Source organism: Malurus melanocephalus, unplaced genomic scaffold (assembly GCF_030028575.1).
Source record: "Malurus melanocephalus ecotype Western Australia unplaced genomic scaffold, MMel_1.1 scaffold_24, whole genome shotgun sequence".
In the NCBI taxonomy this organism is placed as follows: domain Eukaryota; kingdom Metazoa; phylum Chordata; class Aves; order Passeriformes; family Maluridae; genus Malurus; species Malurus melanocephalus.
Window position 1 is genome coordinate 740,242 of NW_026623256.1, and position 21,499 is coordinate 761,740.

The following is a 21,499-nucleotide window of genomic DNA, read 5'->3' on the forward strand; positions in this document are numbered from 1 at the left end:
AACCACATTCTTTTTTTTTTTTTTTTTACCACATTCCATTTGTGATTTGGAGGCTGGGAAGGAAGGAAAACTTTCCATATGACAACAGTATTTCTTACCACTGCTGCTCTTTTTTTTTTACCTTTCTTTCTCTTTCTTATTTGTAACCAAAAAATCAGGCACAATAATTAGGTTTTGAGTTGGGAGGGCTAAAGGGAGGCAGATGTAGAAGAATTAAGCAATGCTTAGCAGGTAGAAAATCCATAGCTCATCCAGGACTATTAACCATGCAGCTATTGTGTTTGTAAGCCAAGATAAATAAATTCACTCTGCTGTAGCCTGCTCAGTGTCTAGAGGATTGAACMAAAAAAAAATAAATTGTTCTGAATTTCCATTCACTGGAGTTAAATCTATGGCAAGTTTGCTGAAATGTGGTTGATATTTTGTTTCTTCCAGAAGCCCATTTACATCCGATGGGATGTTTGCTCCAGATTAGGAATGAGCTGTGGAGACACTGAGCCTGTGCCAAGTCACGAGTCACGATGCCCCTGCATCAGTGCAGAACGAAGATACCCCAAGAACTTTGGGACAAGCTCACTTCCAGCAGTGACAGAGCCACCCTGACACACAGGTAGATGGCCAGCAGCACCTCAGCAACTTTATCCAGAGCAGGGCTACCTGATGTGCTGGGTGMAGTCTCAGTGCCACATCTGCCCTTGAGCTCTGTGCCCTGGGACATYTTCACGCTGGCCACTTGCCTGAGCTCCTCCTGATGTTGGTTCTCAGGCTGTCACAACATTTTGTCCTTTCCAGTTTGAAGGTTCCTAATATGCTCTATATTCTTTTGCCATGAATCAACTTACATATTAAAAAAMAAAMCCAAACCACCAAACCTGTAGCAGTTAAGTTGCCGTCTGCTCTGCTCTTGCCGTGGCATAAAGCACACAAAATGCTTGCCAATTCAGCAGTCCTTGAAATATTTACTCAGGTGTTTCTTTCACTTGTTTCCTCAGTCCTTGACACCAAACAGCCATCCCAGAGCTGCCTTGAAGCAGTTCAGCCTTCACTGCTGGTTTGTACCTATTTTTTCATGCCATTATCTGTCCCAGAGAATGATTTCAAACATATGGGACTAGCYTCAGCTACTTATCTTCCTCGCCACTAATAGCTGCTTTCATAATTACACGATGCAGAGTTTGGTGACCTGGGAATTCACGTTAGTGCTGCAATGGGACAGAAGTGCATTTAGATCATTACCACCAGATGTCCTGGCTGCTCATCTACAGTAGGAAAAAGAAGAAGTTCATCAAGTCTGTGGCCTTCAATCTCATTWATGCGTGTGAGCTGCTCCCTAACTCCACAGCCTCGCTGGCGTGACACAGCCAGCACCTCGTGGGGTCAGGGACATCCATCATCCGTGCCTGTGGGCAGAGAATACACACCAGAGAGAGGGAACTTGGCTTGGCYGTTTAACATGCTGGCCAGCCTCCATAAGGTGAAGTACCAAGGCAGTGTRTCCCAGCAGACACAACCAAAGCTGGGAGGAAGGTTGGGGCTTGAATTTACCACTGTGGCAGCTTTCGGTTTTCAGAGCACCTGCACAGAGTAAGGTAAGATATTCATTCTCATATACAGGTCCTCTCTCCTCCTGATCTGCTGTGTAATTCTTCAGGACCATCTTTTCATGATCCAGCCATTCACTCACAGATCAATGGATACTAAAATATTAAAAATATATGTAAAGAATAGGCCAGTCTACAGAAGGGAACTTKGAATTCASTTGCTTCAACTGTTATCCTTGGGAYTGATCCAGCTACTGAAGCTTTTAAAATCTTTCCAGATTTTGCTTGCTCTTCAWGGGCAAGGCCTCTTTCAGGCACAATCTTACAAGCAGGTGACAGCAGGATCACAGGTTACAGGGGSAGTGAGGTCAGTGCAATATGAACTCGTAGAGTAAAAACTGCAAATCAGAGTAAGAACGGCTAGGCTCAGCCCTTCCTGAAATACTGTTTCTAAATGCCTTACAATAGGTTCATACATTATTTATAGAAGATATAAAACATCTTTAGACTGTATGCATGACAGGCAGTTATGAACACAATAGAAGATGTCATACATGGCTACAAGCCATGTTTCTAAACAACCTATTGACCTCTTCAGCAATTAATTAAAATGCATTAAAATATCTATTAATCATTCATTAACCCTTTATAAACAATAAATGAGCCTTAGTGAGAAGCAGGACTGAATTGCTAATACCATGCTTCCAGAGAGTGAGTGGGTCAAATTTAGATGTGCAATGAGCAGGTGCTGCTGCCCAGCAATTCCCCTGACCTGATTTGGCCTCATTTACGRCAGCACATTTCCAGCTAATGAGCAGGGAAGATGGGCAGCCCTCCCTGGGCAGGCAGAGGTCTCTCCCAGTGCCAGCAGCTCACGCTGGTGCTGGGTGAGAATTCAGCAAAAGGTCAAGCAGYGTTTTTTTTGGGGTGGACACAGCTCGTGGGCTGCAGAACCATGGCAGTGCTGCAGCCCTGGGCAGAGTTCTGTGCTGAGCAAAATACAGGGGCCCTGAATCCTTTCCATTGGTAGGAATATTTATTCAAATGGMAACAACTGTGGGCAGGAGGACTTTAATTATTCATCTATGCCCAGTAAATTTTAACRGAGGGAAACAAACAGTGCTGCAGAAAAGCAGCCCGGGGTTTGAACCTCTGCTTTATTTAGCTGGGAACATGGGAAGGTGCTGGAGAAACAGGTTTTGTTCCCATCTCTCAACCCCCAAGCTTCACAAGTGCAGTATTTACTGTGCCAGACTTCTTAATATGTCTATATTTAATTCCAGTAATGTTCCATAACCACTATAATAAAAAAGAAGCACTAGAATGATTCTCCATCTAAATTACATAATGGAGGAGACTAARGGGAACAACTTTTATGGGAGATTAGTCAAAATAAATAACTGTTAAGCTAGTCCATTGTTAGGAGTGGACAGTGTGGAGAKAAAAACTCATTAGCTCAGCTGGAATACATAAATTACTACACAGTTCTGCCCTGCTGCAAGCAGAGCTGCTTCTATTCCAGTGCATGGATTGCAGTTTATGTAAATGAGGAAGAACTGGCTAGAAAATTAATCCATGGTAGATTGGTTTTTTAAGAATCAGGATTAACCCAGGTAGTTGGACTCTGTATCACTGTCACCTATCCTGTGTAACAGTTGCAAGCACAAAATAATTCAGATTTTTGCATGTCCAGTTCATAKWTACTTCTTCCCKTTCCTCTTCTTCTGGCTGTAACACWACTTAAGTGAAAAATTAATTTCTGCTTGATATCAGTAAGTAAATAACAAAACTGGGTTGAGCAGTTCTGGTCCCACCCAAGGYTAAACACAGAGATTTTCAACGTGCATGGTGGGGAAGCAGCACATTCACCTCCTGTGCTCTAAGCTACACAGGAGAGAGATGGCAGAACTGCCAGCTCAGAGAAAGACAGTTTCACATCAAGCCCCATTGCCTGATGAAATTATGAGACCTCTTAGGGGATATGTGCTGCTAAGAGCAGATCTTTTAAACATTTCTTAATTTGCCTGAGGTGGTTGTACCTGTACTTTGCACATCAGCTGATGTCACATGGGTGACAGTATCACAGCAAAGATGGCATTTTGATTAATACCATAGAATCATTTAGGTTGGAAAAGGCCTTTAGGATCAGCAAATCCAACCATTAACCCAGCACTGCCAAGGTACCACTAACCCATGTCCCTTAATGCCACAATTGCACGGTTTTTAAACACCTCCAGGGATGGTGATTCCACCACTGACCTCAGCAGCCCATTCCAGTGCTTGACAGTGCTTTTGGTGAAGGAATTTTCCTTAACATCTAATCTTACCCTTTACAGGCACAAGAGGTCATTTCCTCTCGTCACTTGTTACCTGGAAGAAGAGCCCAACCTCCACCTGGTACAATCTCCTTTTAGGTGTTGTGGGGCAATGAGGCCTGAGCCTCCTTTTCTCCAGGCTAAACACCCCGAGCTTCCTCAGCTATTCCTCACCAGATTTGTGCTCCAGCCCCTTCCCCAGCTCCGCTGCCCTCCTCTGGACACACTCCAGCCCCTCAATGTGTGTCTTTTGTGTAGTGAGGGGCCCAAAATTGAACCCAGGATTTAGGACGTGACATCACCAGTGCCCAGTACAGGGGCACAGTCACTGCCCTGATCCTGCTGGCCACACTAAAGCTGATACAGCCCGGATGTCTTGAGTTTAAAAAAAAAAATCAACTCTGTATTTCAATTTCTTAGTTCAAATCTATGAAACAGGCACCTGAACCAATATCTATATCCTGAAACTAAAGCTACAATCCCCAGCCCCGAGACACAGGCTACAAGTGACAGTGACAGCAGGTGACATGGTCCCAACAAACAGCCACACACCCTTGCTTTCTTTACTTTAACCAGAAAAAAAATGTTTATAATGCTCAGAAGCAGTCAAAAAGAAAGGGAACCTGATCTGGCAGGCATTTTATAAGGGTAATCCTGCATACCTGAAGAGCTGCTCCCTCCTCCATCAGGGAGCCCTGCTAATGAGGCTGCTTCTGCTGGGCACTGGCTAATGGCAGAGCTGTCAGCCTGTGCAGGTGACAGGTTTGAGTTCAATGCAAAGGGAACAAAACATGTCAACAAGAATWCTGCACAGTCAGGCTGCAAAGGCTGGTTTAAAATCCACAGTTACAGCAGGAAATGTGGCAGGATTTTAGCAGAAATCTGGMTGGCTATTGCACACTGAGCCCTGCTGAGTATTCATACTGGGGTAATGTTTTCACTCTGTGCAGAACATAAACTAATGGAAAAAAATCCAACTTTTGAAATATGTCTGATTATCTCAATAAATGCTACAACATTGCTGGAAAATGAAAACACCCATGACACAAGGCTTCATGAGCTGGAGCTGAGACAACAACATGGCTCCTGTTTGCCAYAATAGTTTTAGTAGAAAATTAGTTAATTTATATAAACTACTGGCCAACAGATGAAGTTTTGCAAATCTTGCTAAGGAGGAAACAGGTTCAAAASAAGAAGTGGGTTTTTTTGATACTTGTGACTGTAAGAACATACAACATTTATCAGTTAGTGGTACAAGACAGAGGTCTCTCATCAAATCATAGCTACCACATTCCTGATGTGTTTGCCCWAGGTAAGCCTGGCTAGAGTCCCTCATCCTGATTAAAACATGAAGCTTTAAAAGACAGGAGAGCTCCTCGGGGTTCTGAATTTCTTTCTGCTCTTTTAGAGCAGATCTAAAGCACCAAAGATCTGAATCTCCCTCTGAAGTGTCTGTGGTTCTCCATCTGCTGCAGGGAGCTTGGGGTTACCAAGGTCTTCGTGTAGGCACTGCACAGAAGTGTCTCAGCTTCAGCTGAATTAATCCCCTTTCCTCTTCCATGGCCAGGCTTTGAACAAGCTTCTGACTTGAGGAAGCCTCAACAGGGGAAGCTTTACAATATTTACCAACATATCTCAACTTTGAAAAAATATTCCTTGCAGCTCAGAGGAAGCTTGAACACACTTTGGAATTCACTCATCCTTTAGAAAGGCTCCTATTGCTGCTGTCAGCTGGCCAAGCTGACTTCCCTCTGGAGTAGCTGCAGTTTTCCTTCCTCTGCCCCCGGGGMTGATGTTAGGGCTGCACCACTTGTCCTCCCTTCAGGCAGATAAGGACTTGTGACAGGCAATACATWTGGAATGGGAATGCTGCCATCACAAAACTTCCACTGTCATATGGGACTCAGAAAAGATTGTAGCTGAGCAGTACTCACCCGTTCAGCCAGATTAAGGGCCCTTCAAGCACTTGACAGCTGCTTTTCAGCTTTGGCTACAGCATCTCTGGGTTCTAATGATCCTTTTAGGTCTATAGGCATGCAGGAAGGCATACAGAGCATGACAGATACTAGTAAAAAATTAACAYGCAACCATATCTTTAATAGGTCAACTTTCTCCTGAATCAAGGGCAGGTTCAAGCAACTGCAAAGCCAAGAGAAGGCTAAGGAGTTTGGAACAGATCTATACCCTAGAAGGGGTTAATTTCAGCCGCATAGGCTGAGACTATCCATTGCAGCAGTGATTTTGGCTAATTTTGTTTTTTTATTTCTCTGAAGTGCTTACTCTTGAATGTTCACAGCAGCCATTTGGCGTTCAGCAGGCAGAAAACCCAAAGACTACAGCTGTGCTTCCAGCTTGTTCCAAGAACTCCACTTGGACGAAACTAAATTACAATGTTTTGTAAAAYTGGAATATCCTCTTTCAGTCGCATCCCTCACAAAAACCAAAGTGCCATGCCAAGAAGCCCAAAAGACTAAAACCAAACAAACACATTCTAAAATAACCCTATCTGCTACTAAAGCAGCAGCAGCACATGCTGTTCTGTACCTTGAAGCTGCTGAGCAGCTGTAATTGTGAAAGTGCAGAGTCAAGTCACCCTCTCCAAGYTCCATGTGACAGTGAAAACCCTGTCCCACTCCTTCCTTCATCCCCAAAGAGTTCAGCAGGCAGGAGCCCTTCCCAGCACAGAGATGTGGTAACTAGAGGCTGTTATTGTGACCTTTTAGAAAGCCCTTTCCCTACAGTAACTTKAAAGTCACATTAAGAAGCCTGTCTTTAAGGCACAGGTTCCTCTCAACTTCTAAAATATGTTGTTACACTTCATTTGACAGTGAAACTCTGATTTTGGCTCCCTTGTTAATAGACACCATGGCAATGTCTAACAACACAATCCCACACTACTTTACTAGAATAGAGAATGCACACATAGGGGGTCAGAATTCAGGTTGCACAGGTAACTGCAAAACTGGCATTTTCTARCCTTGACTTCTTGTTTTCCAATCTAAACAATACTATTAGTGCAGAGGAGCTGCATACATAATTATATGGATTGCAGTAGTAGAAGGAGGAATCAGGACCCCATTGAGCTGGCATTATACAAACACACAAAAGATGGCCTTCTTGAAATCCACAGGAGGACTTTCAACCTCTCCCAGAACAACCACTCTTTATACATGACTCAGTGACAGAAAGTGGTGGTATTGTACAGAAAGTGTTTTTATGGCTCTGAAGCTACCCTAGTCAGAAAACCTCATTTTAATCTGTTAGTCATCTTGAACAAAATTGCTTCATTTGTCARTGCTAATGATCACAGAGTCATCAAATTGTTTAGGRTGGAAAAGACCTTTAAGATCATCCAGTCCAACCATTAACCCCGCACTGCCAAGCCCACCACTAAACCATGTACCCGAGTTCCACATCTACACATCTTTTATATCCCTCCAGGGATGGTGACTCAAGCACTTCCCATGATTGGCCTTTTGAAATTTTTACCCACTACCTTTAGGCTCTTTCATAATATTGCTGAGAAAAAGACAACTAGGATGGCACAGGGTTTGCTATGGAAACACAGTGATTTGTCATAACCRTAATTGCTCTGAGGTCACAGAACTTCCATCAGAGATGACATGAGAACATGCCTGCTAGAGAACTGCCAAACAATGGTTTTCAGGAGGCAGCTTCCTCAGACAGCAGCAAATGAAGGCAGAAGGCAAGCTGTGATCTAGCTGATGAAAACCATCATTCYAAAATAACAGGAGCTTTCAGTTTAGAGGTTGTCATACAAGTAAAAGTGTATTGCAAAAGACTTATCTCCCAGTGATACCATGGGACCATTCCTGGTCTGACATGACATTTATTAGCAGTGAATATAACTGCTATTGCTATCTGTGCTATTGCTTTCTCCTAGAAAGGAATTTGGAGGAGCAGCTGCATGTAGAAGAATCATTTAAGTGTGCTTGTTTTGCAATCCTTTGCATTTATAATGAAAAAAAAATATTGGTTATATGCACTGGTCATCCAGATAGAGCTAAGCAAAGTTGGAAGGAAGAAGACTTAAAAGAAGAAAGGTGTCCACAGGGCTAGGATTATTTGAAATCACCAGATCTGGAAGTTTAGTCTCTCTGTATCTCAGTTCTCTGCTCAGGGTGCTCAATAAGTAGACAAGGATTTTCAGCACTGATTACAAAAAGCATGCAAGTAAATAGGCAGAGTGAGATAACGTGGCCAAAGACTGATGGACAGGGCCTTAATCTTCAACAAATATGCCCAACTTCTCTAATGCCCATAAAACACTAAGCTCCTGATTTTTGTAACTCTGAATGTAAATCCAGAATAATTCTGCTGAGGTTTTGGATTTGGACAGGTTTAGCACAGATCAGAAACATCCTGAAATTTTCATGTTTTGTTAAGGCAAAAAAGCAAAGATCAAATAGAACACAATTCCTATTGACATTAGGAGCTGGCAGTCCAAAGGGCAGAATCAGCTCTGTGGTTCCAGRGCATGCCAGTGCCACCTGATAGGGYTGATSAYCCATCAGGTCAGTCTGTGTCCAGTGAAACCCATTTTAACAGCACAGGGAATGTTGGACTCATTTCAGTACCTGCTCCATGAAATCCTCCACAGAGGTACAGCTTCCCTTCCACYGAGCCTGCGCTGGTAGAGTTTGTCCTTAAGGAGAGGAGGGGAGAAGGCATAGGGGGTCCATCCCTCCAAAAATCTCCATCGGGGTTGTAAATCTCCACTGCATCGAGGCATTTCCGTGTCTGTCCTCTGTCATAACCAAGGCACCCAATTCCTCCTGCAAAAGATACGTAGGTCAAACGTAGCAATCCCACATTCAGTTGARAAATACACTGCTGGCTGCATTTTCTGCTTGTGTGTTCTCATCTCCCACTCTTTCCTCTTTGCAGCTTCAGAAGTTTGAGAGAGAACCCAAAGCAGAAGCTACTGCAAGTTATCTACAGACACCAAAGCAAGATCCTTTCTGAAGTCTCGTATCAAAGGAAGGACAAGCAGAATGTCTTCAAAACATAAAGGTATTTTGTTTTGTTTTCTTCCCATGTGGTAGAAATTGTCATAATTACTTGTTCTATTTGCCTGACAAATTGCAATGGATCAAAACCTATTTTTCAAATACCATTGTTGGATTTGACCCTCATGCATGCTGAGCAACAATCATTTGCATTTGTTGGTTAGTTTTTTTCAATAAAAGAGAAATATGACAYCTATCTCTTAAGGCAAATCACCTTCCAGGAACAAACCCATCCAACACACAGAGGTGCCAGCTGAGTTATTAACAAGTCCTACTGTTGGATGGTTAATTGGGGTGCTTGAAGTGGGTGTGCAGGATTGRAAAACATCCCAGCTTTCTTTCGCTGGGACAGGCTGCAGGCACACCTGAGATCCCCATGCACCCTGGAAACACTGTTCCCTGAGAGCACTTTGCAAACACTGCCTTTCCAAATCCCTTCCAGCRACCAAATCCAGATTTTGGATTCACAGCCTTTGCTTCTCAGGAATTAATATGCTGACGTCCCCGAGCAGGTTTTCCATCTGTGCCAATGGACACAATACCCTGTAATGAGCACTGATGGCTGTCTTTTGTGCATGTGTGGGTTTGTGACCACTTTTAAACATAAAATGACTGCAATATGTGAGCCATTTCCACATGAAGGCTGGCATTCCAGATACACTTGCAGGGCTGCTCATTTGTGTGAATCCAAAATGTGTTGTAAGCATGTAATTATACCCTTGCATACACGAAGGGAAAGGACTGCAAGTGCAACCTGCACAAGGCTGGTTCAGCTGCTTTTAAAATMTATTGCCCCTAGTGCTGTTAAGATGGTCTGTCAGAGAAATGAGCCCCTAATGCTCCAAGTTTTACTTGCATATGATTCTCCATCTGGCTCTTAAAATGGACTGTGTTGTTTTTAAAATCTTTTGTGCATTCTCAAAGTGTTTGCAAGAGGCAGCTACCTATAAATTGGGAACCACAATGTTCCAAATTTGACAGCACTGTATTCTTAATCTGTATTTTAGAGTCAGGCAAGGATAAAACCAGTTAAATCTGCATTAGAGCAGCAAAACTAGAATAAAATTCAGTGGCCATTATCATCAGCAGGAAGTTTTTCTCTGGCTGAAGTTAACAGTGTTTGTTTTCTTTCAATATTTGAATTTGAAAACCTTTCCTGAGTTTGGTTTTCAGCTCCTTTTCCAGCACAGCATATTTTACCTACCAACAARGTCCTAACRGTTTGTATTAGGTACCCCTTAGGRTGTGCTTAAACCATGCTGGTATCCRAATGTGTTCAGTATTACCTTAACACCCTCAACTAAAACAGAATTTGCTCTTAYGRGYTCCTYCTTTGAGGTTTGATTCACCTAAGAGAGCTGAGGTRGGGATTAACTGTGGACATGGAGTTTTGCTAATTGTTTCCATGTCTAAAAGGGAAGCATCACCCTGCTGAGCCTTTCTCATGATGGAGTCTGACTGAGCTATTCCATGGGGTATTTCAGAATTCAGACATTTACTTATTGCATTATTCTTTATGCCAGAAGCATTATCCTCTCCCATGCAGTCTTTCCCACTACTCCTTAATGCCTAATTAAAGAGGTGCCACTCTTAGGGCAGGACATTACCCCTAAATTTATCAAGAAAAGTTTGAAGAGCTGATCAGATTTTTAACTCATAAGGCCATTTAACTGATTGCTCATCTCACAGCCTTTCTGATTGCACAGCTTCCACTGGCAGATTCCCAGAGTACAGCATGCAGGATAATTTGCCTCCGGTTTATGTACAGTCCACAGAGTGCACAGAGTTTATCAAGGCAGTTCTAGCTGATAACCAATAATATTTAAACTCCCTACAGACTAAACTGACCCTTTTAAAATACAGCTTGTGGTGCCAAAGAGAGATAGCTGCTGGTTATCAAGCCAGGTTTTTTYAAATTAGCCCAGGTGTTACTGTACCCCACTGAAGAATATGCRCTCACCCAAAAGAAAAGTCTTCATCTGAAAAATGAAAGAGGTCCTTGTTCAATCAGAGGATTAAACTGTACCAGTTAGGAAATGCATGCAGCATGTCAGAAAMCAACAACTTTGCTGATTGCCTCCATATTTCAAACAGAGATGGGGAGGTGAACAAAATGGCCCTGAACTTTTCCAGAAGCATAACAGCTGTTTATGTCTTACAGTGTTTTTATTGTCATTTTCTAAATTAWGTAACTGTGAGGCAAGGTAACTCAGAAAGAGCACAAATAATCAGGTGCAAAACTGACAGCAGAGTCAGTAACTTTTTGTGGAAAAACTTCACAACCATTATCTATCAACGAAAACATTCAGATGCCAGTCCAGGCAATCTACCACCAAACATTTTCCCTGTACAGTTATTACAAAAGTAGTTTTCCAGGACCTATTGGAGCATCTTATCAAAAATTTCAGAGTTACTTCATATTGTCAAGCATTTGTTAAACCTTTATTGGATGGTTTAAGCAACTTACATTTAACCTTCTTTAATCCTGTTACCATCAGCGATAGTCCTGAAGGTACAAAAAATGTCCATTTTATTTAAACCATTCACAGCTATTTCAGCTAAATCCAATTTCATATTCAATTTACAAGGGCAAAACTAAGTTCTCAGCAAACAGAAGGGAAGACGGAAAAATCAGAGGGGAGTAAAATTTAATTTTCAAGCTTAAGAAAAGAGCATTCAGGAAAACAAGAAATCACAAACTTCAACCTCCTCTCTTAAAGCAGTGTTAACACTGAAACATTGCTAACAAAGGAACAGAGGACATCGGACTCTGAGCAYTGCTTTGCTGTGTTTCCAGATGAAGTAGTTGAGAAAAAAATCCAGTGAAGCCACCTTTATGTTGCCCAACTCATAAATGCTTGAGAACTTTCCATATCACACTTAGATGGGTCTGCAATCAAGCAAACTTTCACAGGCACTCTCTAAGCAGTGGTTCTAATAGATYTTAAATTTAACATGATGCTCCATTGGTAAAATAAATATATAAATAACATACATGATCTTTATTAAGGAGTCAGGATAAAGCAGATGAGGTTTTGATGCCAGATGAGAAGGCAGGGCAGGTGATTTGATCAGCACATCTTCAGCATGTCAGGGAGGCACAGTTCTGTGCTGTACCCACACACTGCTCAGAGCTGGCTGAAGGCASAGCACCCAGCTTGGGCTGGGCTCAGCAGCCTCTCCCTTACCCCAAAGCTCATTTGAGAAGACCAAATGCAATTTGAGCCCCAGCAGCCCTAAAAACAGCACAGCCTTCCAGTGCTTGAGGGTGAAGGGTCTGCAAAMAACAGTGAAGTGGTAAAGAGTCCCTGGTAATAATTAGTTCAGCAGGTGCACAGGCAAAAACTGCTTCAGATATCGCTGAATATTTCTATAGGAAAGAGCCTGACATGCAGTTGGGATACAAGAAATAGGGCACCCTATTCCAGCACCCACTGACTTCACCCATGTCACTGATACAAAGCAGGCACTGGCACAGAGCAATTGCATTTCTAAGTTTCATCCACACTGAGCTTTTACGGAATTAAATTTGCCACCCAATTCCAACAAGGACAATTTATTTTCCTCCAGGAAAACCACACAGACCCCAGTACAGACTGCTCATTGTGTAGACAGGGTGATTGAACAAAATAACCTCTACAAGGTGGCTGGGGGTCCAGATAGAACTGTGCTGCTTTGAGACTGACCACCAGATTTCATACCACGTAATTTGGTTTTCCCACCAACAGACACCTGAAATCAGATGTGCACTACAGGCTCTCACACAGGGCAGTGTACCAGGGAACAAGACAGAGCTGCTTCCAAAAGGGAAGTTGAGCCAGGTGATGAACTCACCATGAGAGCACAGCTCTGCAGAACCAGAGAGGGGAAATTGCAGGAAGTCTGACCAGCAGCTATTCTTACATATATATATATATAATATATATATTCTGGTATCCTGGTGTGTGTGTGTGTGTGTGTGTGTGTGTGTGTGTGTGTATGTATATGTATGTATATGTATATATATATATACACACACACATATTCTTACATATATATATATATATACACCAGAATACCAACCTTCCTCAGTCCTGTGTTTAAATGATGCTCCTGGACCTATGGGTAAAACGGGTGGGTGGAGGCCCCAGGTGATGCTGCTCAGGRTGATCAAAATCTATTTGTGCCCTCAGGGTGCTGATAGTGTTATTTTTTATCCTATAACTGAGTTTTCAGATCACAAAACCAAGCAGTGTGCACTCTTACTAGTCCCTCTTTGAATTTTTATCAAAGGAACCTGGGAAATGGGTAAAAAAAAAGAAAGAGTAACTCTTCAACAAGCAAATGAAATCCAAGGTTTGTCTCCCGTRAAGTAATTCATTATTAAACTGATCTCTGGAATGCACAATGGATTTAATAGTGCTAATCTCYTATGTAACGTTTCCCTTCATTAGCGGCAGTTACAGCAGTTACATCTCTCTCTCACTCTGCTGAGCAGGGCTGGTTTCTCACAGAAGTGAGGGAGCCWTAAACCAGCTCTGACAGGCACTTCCAAGGATGAAACCGAGGAGCACTGTCATCCTTGACTAGCCCAGAGCACAGCAGATGAGGTAATGCAGCTTGTAGAAGACATGAGGGTAAAAGACTGATTAGAAGTAGGGCTGAAAAAAAAACCGTGTCCTAAGCGTGGCCAATGTTTCAGATTCAGCTCCTTCTTTCCTCATGAAATGCCTTTTTCTCATTTCCTTTGATAATTCTCGAGTGTGTAGAAAGCAGTTCCAATCTCATCTATCAGACCAATTCTTTTGCCTGTTTTTGTTCCTCCCTGTACATGGGCACTCTGGAGGCTGTTGCACAGGTATAAAAGCTCACAATCAGACCCATAAGCTGTTACTTGTCAGAAGTCCAAAGCATATTTATAAATAGACATGTTTATTTTAAAAGGAAGTGTTATTCAAATGCACAGTTAATACTCAAGCATGAAAGCTAAAATGTCTCCTTCCAGCTCCTCCTACACACATTTTCTTTTCCAGAGAGACCCCAAAGTACATATTCAAATAAGTATTTCATGATCAAAATGTTCAGTATTTAATTGAACCTCATTTAACTGTTTAAAATTTTAAAAGAAGCTTTCAGCAAGAACCCAGAGGAAAAAAACCTCAAGCTGAAAGAGGTAGGATGCCAGTCTGAGGAGGATAAACAAAAATTCTTTGGTTTCTAAATCTTCCCTAATAGGATTTCTCATTTAAGTCTTTCAATTAGTTATTATTTATAAAGCAGGAATTATGCAGCATAACAGCAACACATGGTTAAAGCTGTCATGGTGATACAACWTTTTTTACCAGTGACCTGTATTTCAGAGACAGTAGTTCTACGGAGTGTGTTTTAACATAAATAATGAATATGGCATTCAGGTCGATTCATTCAGACAAATTTTCCTAATTTGTATGTTGGCTGTGATAAGTTTTCAGAGAAATAGCTGGGAAGGATATTTTTTTAAGTGAGAGATTAAAATGCATGACCTTAAATAGAGCCCTCCCATCTGGTTTTCTTCCAAAAGTGTCTCAATTGCCTCTGTCATTAAGAACACAATACTGCTCTTTCTTGGGCTTTCCAACGAATATAGTTATGTTCCTGGGAAAATATGGAGAGAAAGAGCTGAGACCAATGAAAAGAGATGAATAGGAGAAAGGATTTTGAGCCTTAGGAAATGCTGTTCATTTACTTATGAGGATTATGTATGGTGTATAAATAGCATGAGATTCTCTAGGAACACAACAAACAGACAATTATGTTGCAGGACTGCTGATTAAGACACGTGGTACAGGTTCTTGAACAATGCTATTACTCAGACCAAAAACTCTGATCTATCTCTCATTTTCCTTCCATCAGTGTGAGTCTAGAATAATTCCGTTTCAGTCATTAGGGTTTTTACATGCTGGAGCTGGCAATTAGGCCAGGAAGGGTTTTTGGACAGTGACTGCATACTCTGTGCTGTGCCAATAGGACTTTTCAGAAATTAACACTTCAAAGGCTAAGCATCTAAGGCTAATTCTGATCTGGGTGAGAATAAAATGAGCCTGACACAACACAACTGCCGCCAGCAGACTACTTACTCCAGATTTACACCTACACGAATGAGAACAATAATTACACTTGTCTATCAAARAGTCTGCTACTGCTCCTTATTCAAAGCTAGTATTCCATCAATTCTTTCTGCTTCATCTTTGTGATAGAAATTGCATTTATACAGCACAGACATTAGAGAGGATCAACCTTCTCTGCAGTGATTTYTCATTTATGTTCTGGAGTCCCTCAATGTGCTGGCACCTGTGACTTGCACCTTGGTATAAACCACAAGCAAGTTTGTCCATTACAGTGAAATTACCCCAGATTTGCACTGCCAAAAGTGAGAACAAACACTGCCTTTATGAAGATTTAGATAGATTTAGTGAGAGGGAAGGGTCCAGTGCAGCAAACTGTTAATCTCAACATTAAATGCATTGATTCCCTTAGGAATAGGCTCAAATAAAGACTGCCCTGGGAAGGTGTGTGGACCAGCAAAGTGATGGAGACAGAGCAAAAGCTTCTTACCACCCACGTGCAGATCAGATTGTTAGCAAAGGTCTTCTCTCACATGCACTCAGAATTTTTGGTATTGGCCAGCATGTAAAAAATAATTCAAGTTAGRGTTCAGCTCCCTGAATACTGCAGCACTGGCAGCTACACATACAAAACTGAGGCTTTTTATTTTTTTACATTRGCTAAATGCTTCTGGAGGTCTGTGAGACCATGAAATTTCCTCAATGCCACTTAAACAGGCACTTTTAAGATGTAAGTCTGTGTTCTGTGTTCAATCTGTACATTTCATTACTGTAATCAGCACTCAGATGTGCTTCTTGCTTTGTGCGATTTCAAGAGAAGAAAATGGATGCAGTTTCCCCCATTAGCCACTCCTTTTCCCTGTGCCACTGTCAGGCTTGCTGTGGAGAAGACTGTCAATTTGTTTTATCACATGCATCCCAAGGCAGCTCCTCTTWTTTGCTCCCTGACTCTCTGTGTCATCACAGCCTTCAAGGTCTTGATCTCGGAGCCCTTCTTGCTGAAACGCATGAATGCTGCTGTTCCCTTCCCAGCTATTSCAGCTGCTTCTGCTGCCCCACGAGAGCATCAGTGTCACTATAAATAATTATATATATTTAACCTTTTACAGAGCATGAAGTCTCCACATTTTCAAAGTGCCTTTGAACCTGGGCAGCCAACAYTCTCATTATTTAAAGCACACTGACATTCTCTGTCACTAACTTGGGCAATAATGACACGACTTTCTGTTTGCAAAACTCTTTTCCATATGGGCTTCTTTCACCCTTCCTCCTGGTTGTGCCYATGGGCCTCTCTCAAGCCACTTAAGAGAAAGAAGTTGCTCTAAAAGGAGAAAAATGCAGCATTAAAGCCACTCTCCTCTTCTGCTTCGAAGACACCTTTCCTGCATACACCTCCTGCCAAGCATTTTCTGTATTATGTGCCAGGAACAAACTGCTTTATCCCTGGTATGTAACAACCCAGACAAATCCAAAGCACCCTGATACAGGAGGTGTATTAAGTTGATAAAACTGTATTTTTGTGTTCACTTTGAGCAGCTTGTAAGCAGGAACAGTTTGAAGCAGAAGGGATTGAAATGTCCTGGGGTCCTGATGCAATTCTGCTTTCTTCGTGCCTAAAGCTGCCCATGGGAGCAYGGAAGGGCATGAATCACTCAGAGCCCACCTCCAGATTAAACACTTTTCCTGCTTCTGCAAGAACTTTCCATGCATGTATCTATCTACAATAGGATTTTGGGACAAATGATTTTGGGGTAGGTAGCAGATTGTTGACCTCATTTGCACAACTGTAAAACTATGCCATTCTGTCACCATGYTGCATATGTTCCTTAGCATTTCACTGCTCACCTGTGGAATGGTGCTTGTAAAGCTTCACTACTCACCTTCTAAAATTCATTACTATTAATAACATACACTGACACCCAAAAGAAAAGTATCTTAACAAGTGTAGCATCTTTGTTGCACGAATCCAGAACACTAAACATTCACTTAATTTAATCTACATAAATTACAGAAGGAAGACATGCTGTGAGGAACAGATATCTTTCGAAAAATACTCTCCATTTAGTCTGAGGTGCTTTGTCCTACCGTACGCAACGAAGTGTGAGATATTTCATTTCACAAAGGCAAATTGCTGGAARGGAGAAAAAGTCATGGTGCTATCTGTTAAAAATCTGTTTCCTCTTACCCAAGACATAAATCTCCCCGTTGACTACGGCCGTGCTGAAGCGGTACTTGGAGAACTTCATTGGAGCTCTTTCCATCCATTTGTCTTGGCCTGGGTCGTAGCGAAACGTTCTGTTACTTAATCGATCCGGCTCCTCGTCAGGCAGATCCATCTGTATGAAATATGACAGCCATGTAATAATGCAACATTTGGAGCCCTCCCCACATGCCTGCAGGCAATTAATCACGGCAGACAGCACAGCAGATAAATAGCATAAACACATCAATTATAGCTGCAGGGSATTGTAGTCCCCAGGGCTGAACAGCACCCATGGCTGCAGGCTGGGAGTCTGCTCTGGAAGGAAAGGAAGGGGTGGCCATCTATGTCCTGCAGCAATGAAGGCAAGGATTTGGATTCTAACAATATATTCAGGGTTAGRGAGAGGGTAAAGGTTAGGGTTAAGGTTCCCAGCTCTGGGAGAACATACCTTCGTCCACAAGGCTGCTGTACAGTCCTAATAATGAGGGGAAACCAGTCTATCTGTCATTCTTTTTCCTGCTAAAAGCTGAAATCTATTCCCACTGCTACGCAGACCATACTGAGTCTCAGCGAGGTACTTTGCCTGCCTTTCTCAGGCCTATACATATACATACCTTGCTCTAATAAACATGTTTATTTAGCCAGCCTAACCAGTAATGTTGTTCAACAGCTGTAACTTCAATAGTTTTCATAACAGACTCCCAACCCCCTCGCTGTGTCTTTGCTGCCATAACACTCTTTTTATACTCACTCCCACTCCTCTTGTTCTCCCTAATCTTCTTCCCCCTTCTCCGCCTGCCTTATACAATGCAGGGATCTCAGATGCTGTTTTCTGGGTACGACATCCTTGAATATAAGCAGTGGGATGTGGAGGGAGGATCCTGAAATATTTTGGGATGGAAGTTTTCACATAGAGAGAGTGAGAGGGAGAGAACTACTTYGCTTGCTTGTGATGGTGTGATATGTGTCCTTGTTTTTCTTGTTATTTTTCTTTCCCAAAAGACCTTTCCAACACTAATGTCATGAACAAGATAGTAGGAGACAAACAAGAAAGTAAATATATAGCCCCTTGGTTATTCCCTGTAAGTGCCCGGGGCATGTTCTTTCTCTGTGGTAAGTGTGAAACACTAATTTATTCACTGAAAGAGGGGTATTTGAAAGCTGTGTATTTTCAGCACAGACTAAACATGTGCTTAGGAGAAGGCACCACTTGACWTGCTGTAAATTCACATTCAACCTCATTTTTATGGTAACATTCCCCTTGGAGTGCACCCTGTRCTCTCTATGTACAGAAAACGCAACTTGCAGCAGCCCTTCTCTGTGTCTCAGGGGTCTGAAATGTTCCTCTCAGCCTCACCAAAGACTTTCTTCAGTTTTAACAGCTCCTGGTTGCCAAGGCTGGAGTCACTTTGGGTTTTAATTGCACTGGCATCCCAGGGCAGACCAACGCAGAGCAGAGCAGCGCTGCTGTGAGCGAGTCCTTGCCCTCCTAAGCTGTCATTTTATGTCCTGGCTTGACTTTGTCTTGCCTTGTTTCAATTACAAAGCCTGAAGTGGGAAGGGAACATGTATTTATCTCTGTCCTGTAATGGGCACGTGCATTTAGGGCACTCTGTCAATGCTGTTGTTAGTGTTTGTTCAGGATTGACAGAACATTCAGTGCTGCTCACGCAGGGACAGCCCCTGGCTTGGCCARCTCATTTGCTTTCCCAGTGCAGCTGTTGCAGCCCCACACACAAATCACTGCATGTGACAGGGGAAGATAGATGGTACCAGCAGGATTCAGCACTCTGCAGTGCTGGTCTTAGAGCACTTTTTGGAGAACTTTAGCTCATCTATTCTGGTCTGTTCAGGTACGCCATAATTGCACAAAGCTGTGGGTTTTGATCCATTGTTGTTAATCTGCTCATCTCAAACCTATTTATATATAAACTCAGACTCCCATGCATTGTTATTGATAGTACTGGTAGGCAGGTATCCACTTTAGGTATTTTTTTTTAAATTATTCTTGGCTCAGTATTCCTTATGTGTGCTTCCAAGCCACTTTTCCTTCTCACAATCTGTTCTGGAAAAAAGCTTAACAAAGCTGGTTGTCTGACTTCAACATCTATCTTTGTTATATGACATATCTTTCAGTTCAAGTTTTTTTTACAGACAGATTGTTTCTACATTAAGTGCTTTCGTACTTTAGTTCTTTAAATATGAGCTACCCTAGCACAGTTGTTTCTGTATCATAAGTACACTGATCTTTCTGTTGTCTCCTTGGGGACTCCTGCACTCAAAATATCCAAAGAGGTGGAAGTCTTGTTAGYTGAATGCATCTCACTTTTAAATACWTTGAACAGTAATTTATTTCAAGAGGACAGAAACAGATGAGTTGTRATGACAGTCTGAACATATTGCAATGAGGATTACAGATGCTCCRCTTCATTTTCAAGTGAATGTGGGGCTTTTTCCTGAGTACTCAAATTTAAAATTCACCAAGYAATAAATAAAAATGGGCTAGATTCTTTTAAAAGATCTTTTGCATTGGGAGCTACTGGAGAGAGCAAGCACTGCCCCTGACATCCATCTTCCTTGTAGCATAGTTCTGTATAATCTCTGTGCTACTGAACGTGTAYCTGTGGCCCTGCTGAAAATCCCTGTGAAAACTTTACATGGCCAAGCAATGCAACAGAAACAAACAAATGGATTGGTTAAAGGACCTTGCTTCCCAGAGAATGCTTTGACTTTTCATTTAAAAGGTAATGTAATGAAAATCAAATAAATTAACYTCAGTTAACCAAGGAAGCTTCCTGAGAAATCGAGGTGAACTTTAAATGTCATATATAAATCTGTCCCTGAAGTGTACCTGTGTACACGGTTTTTGAAGACAGGGCACACTTAGGGACCACTGTATGATTAAATAACATAATTTATGATATCTAGAAAAATTAAGAGGATGGTAAATAAGGAATAGAAAGGCTGGAACCTATAATGAAAAAGGAGATGCATTTTAAACTCTTGCCCACTCTGCACATCTCTATGAATAAAATCTGCCCTTCCTGAAGTTGGTATTTACAGTGAGTACATCATAGATGGATATTATTCTTCTCCACCCTGTCTGGTTTTCTGACAAAATATGTTCAATCAGAGGAATGTACGCAATTTATTCTTCTGAACCAACTATCACTGTTGTACTTTTCCCGTGCAAGAAGCTGTAAAATCACACAGCACAGCTCGTTAGTGCACAAAGCAAACAAAGTAAGGGGCACAATTCTCAACCTGTGGTGTCCATCCACCCAGCACGTACAGCCTGTCCTTCACTGTCACCACGGCGTGGCAGGCCAGTGGCACTGGCAGGGGGGCCGTGCTCCTCCAGCTGCCCTGCTCCAGGGAGTATTTCTCCAYGCAGTTTGTCACCACATACTGATTCTTCACTTTCATTTGCCCTCCTATGATGTAGAGGTCGTTGTGGGCAGTGCCCAACGCGTAGAGCTCACGGAGCTGGGTGCTGCACAGGCTGTGCCAGAAGTGGTTCCCTCGCTGGTGGTATCTGTAGGAAAATCCGGAATTGTAATTCCATCAGCCTGTCTGGAAGTGTTACCCACTTTAATCCTCACTGTTTGCTCTGTACAATGACAGGAGGAGCTCTCTCCTTCACAAAAAAAGTTATTAAAATGAGCCCAATGTTTGCAAGATCAAGCATTTTTAGTAGGAAGGATCCTAAGTGTTCTTTTAAAGATATTTGACCCTAATTAAGGTGAGAAGTCTCTTATTTCTACATGTACTGCTCAATCTCACAAGCAGTGAGAACTCAACACTGCTGCAAGGAAGGCCACTTCAGCTGCCTCAGTATGCTTTTATTTCCTCAAATTCAGGCATCTGCGTTTGAAAATGCTGTCACCATTTAAAAAWTTCATCTTTAATCAAGGAAATGTCTGGTTTTCTTTAAAATATGTGCATCTGAAAAAGATATGAGTAAAAACAGAATGAGGTTTTAGAGCTATCAATCATTATCTTTAATCTATGAAGCACTATCATGAACATCAACAGAGAAGTATGTTTTCTCTGTCTTACTGGGCTCATTGGATCATTCACTTGGCTCATTTCCCCCTGCTAATGACCTAGAAAAGAAGCACCCAAGGAAAATGCTGAGATTTGAGTAAGGAGAATAYAAAATCCACATGCATTAATCTAAAAAGGCTCATTTACACAGAGATGCCACAACAGCAAATCCTCATTCTTTCAGGAGAAGAGGCATCAAGATTTGATTGTATGTACACAACTTAGTGCTATGAAAATAAGTCGTGGCAAATTGATTAAAGCAGTCAAAACCTCTAAAAAA

The 21,499-nt window shown here is 42.0% G+C and overlaps 2 protein-coding genes across 3 annotated transcripts in view; one reads left to right on the top strand and one right to left on the bottom strand.

Moving 5' to 3' along the window:
- The window catches only part of KBTBD12 (kelch repeat and BTB domain containing 12), a 25,523-nt gene that overhangs the window by 2,828 nt on the left and 1,196 nt on the right, over positions 1-21,499 (bottom strand). Inside the window, exons 2-4 of the mRNA XM_057390252.1 lie at positions 20,437-20,707; positions 17,155-17,305; positions 8,455-8,652 (exon numbers count right to left, since the gene is read on the bottom strand). Coding sequence (XP_057246235.1) covers positions 8,455-8,652; positions 17,155-17,305; positions 20,437-20,707 — 620 coding nt within the window. The remainder of the gene's footprint in view (positions 1-8,454; positions 8,653-17,154; positions 17,306-20,436; positions 20,708-21,499) is intronic.
- MGLL (monoglyceride lipase) overlaps positions 8,398-21,499 on the top strand; it is a 97,080-nt gene continuing 83,978 nt past the window's right edge. The window contains exons 1-2 of one of the 2 annotated variants that reach the window (XM_057390249.1): positions 8,398-8,479; positions 8,765-8,890. In XM_057390249.1, the coding sequence (XP_057246232.1) occupies positions 8,872-8,890 (19 nt within the window). In that variant the 5' untranslated portion in view covers positions 8,398-8,479; positions 8,765-8,871. Of the gene's footprint in view, positions 8,480-8,592; positions 8,666-8,764; positions 8,891-21,499 lie in introns of those variants that run through there. The other variant, XM_057390248.1, reaches the window with a different exon arrangement.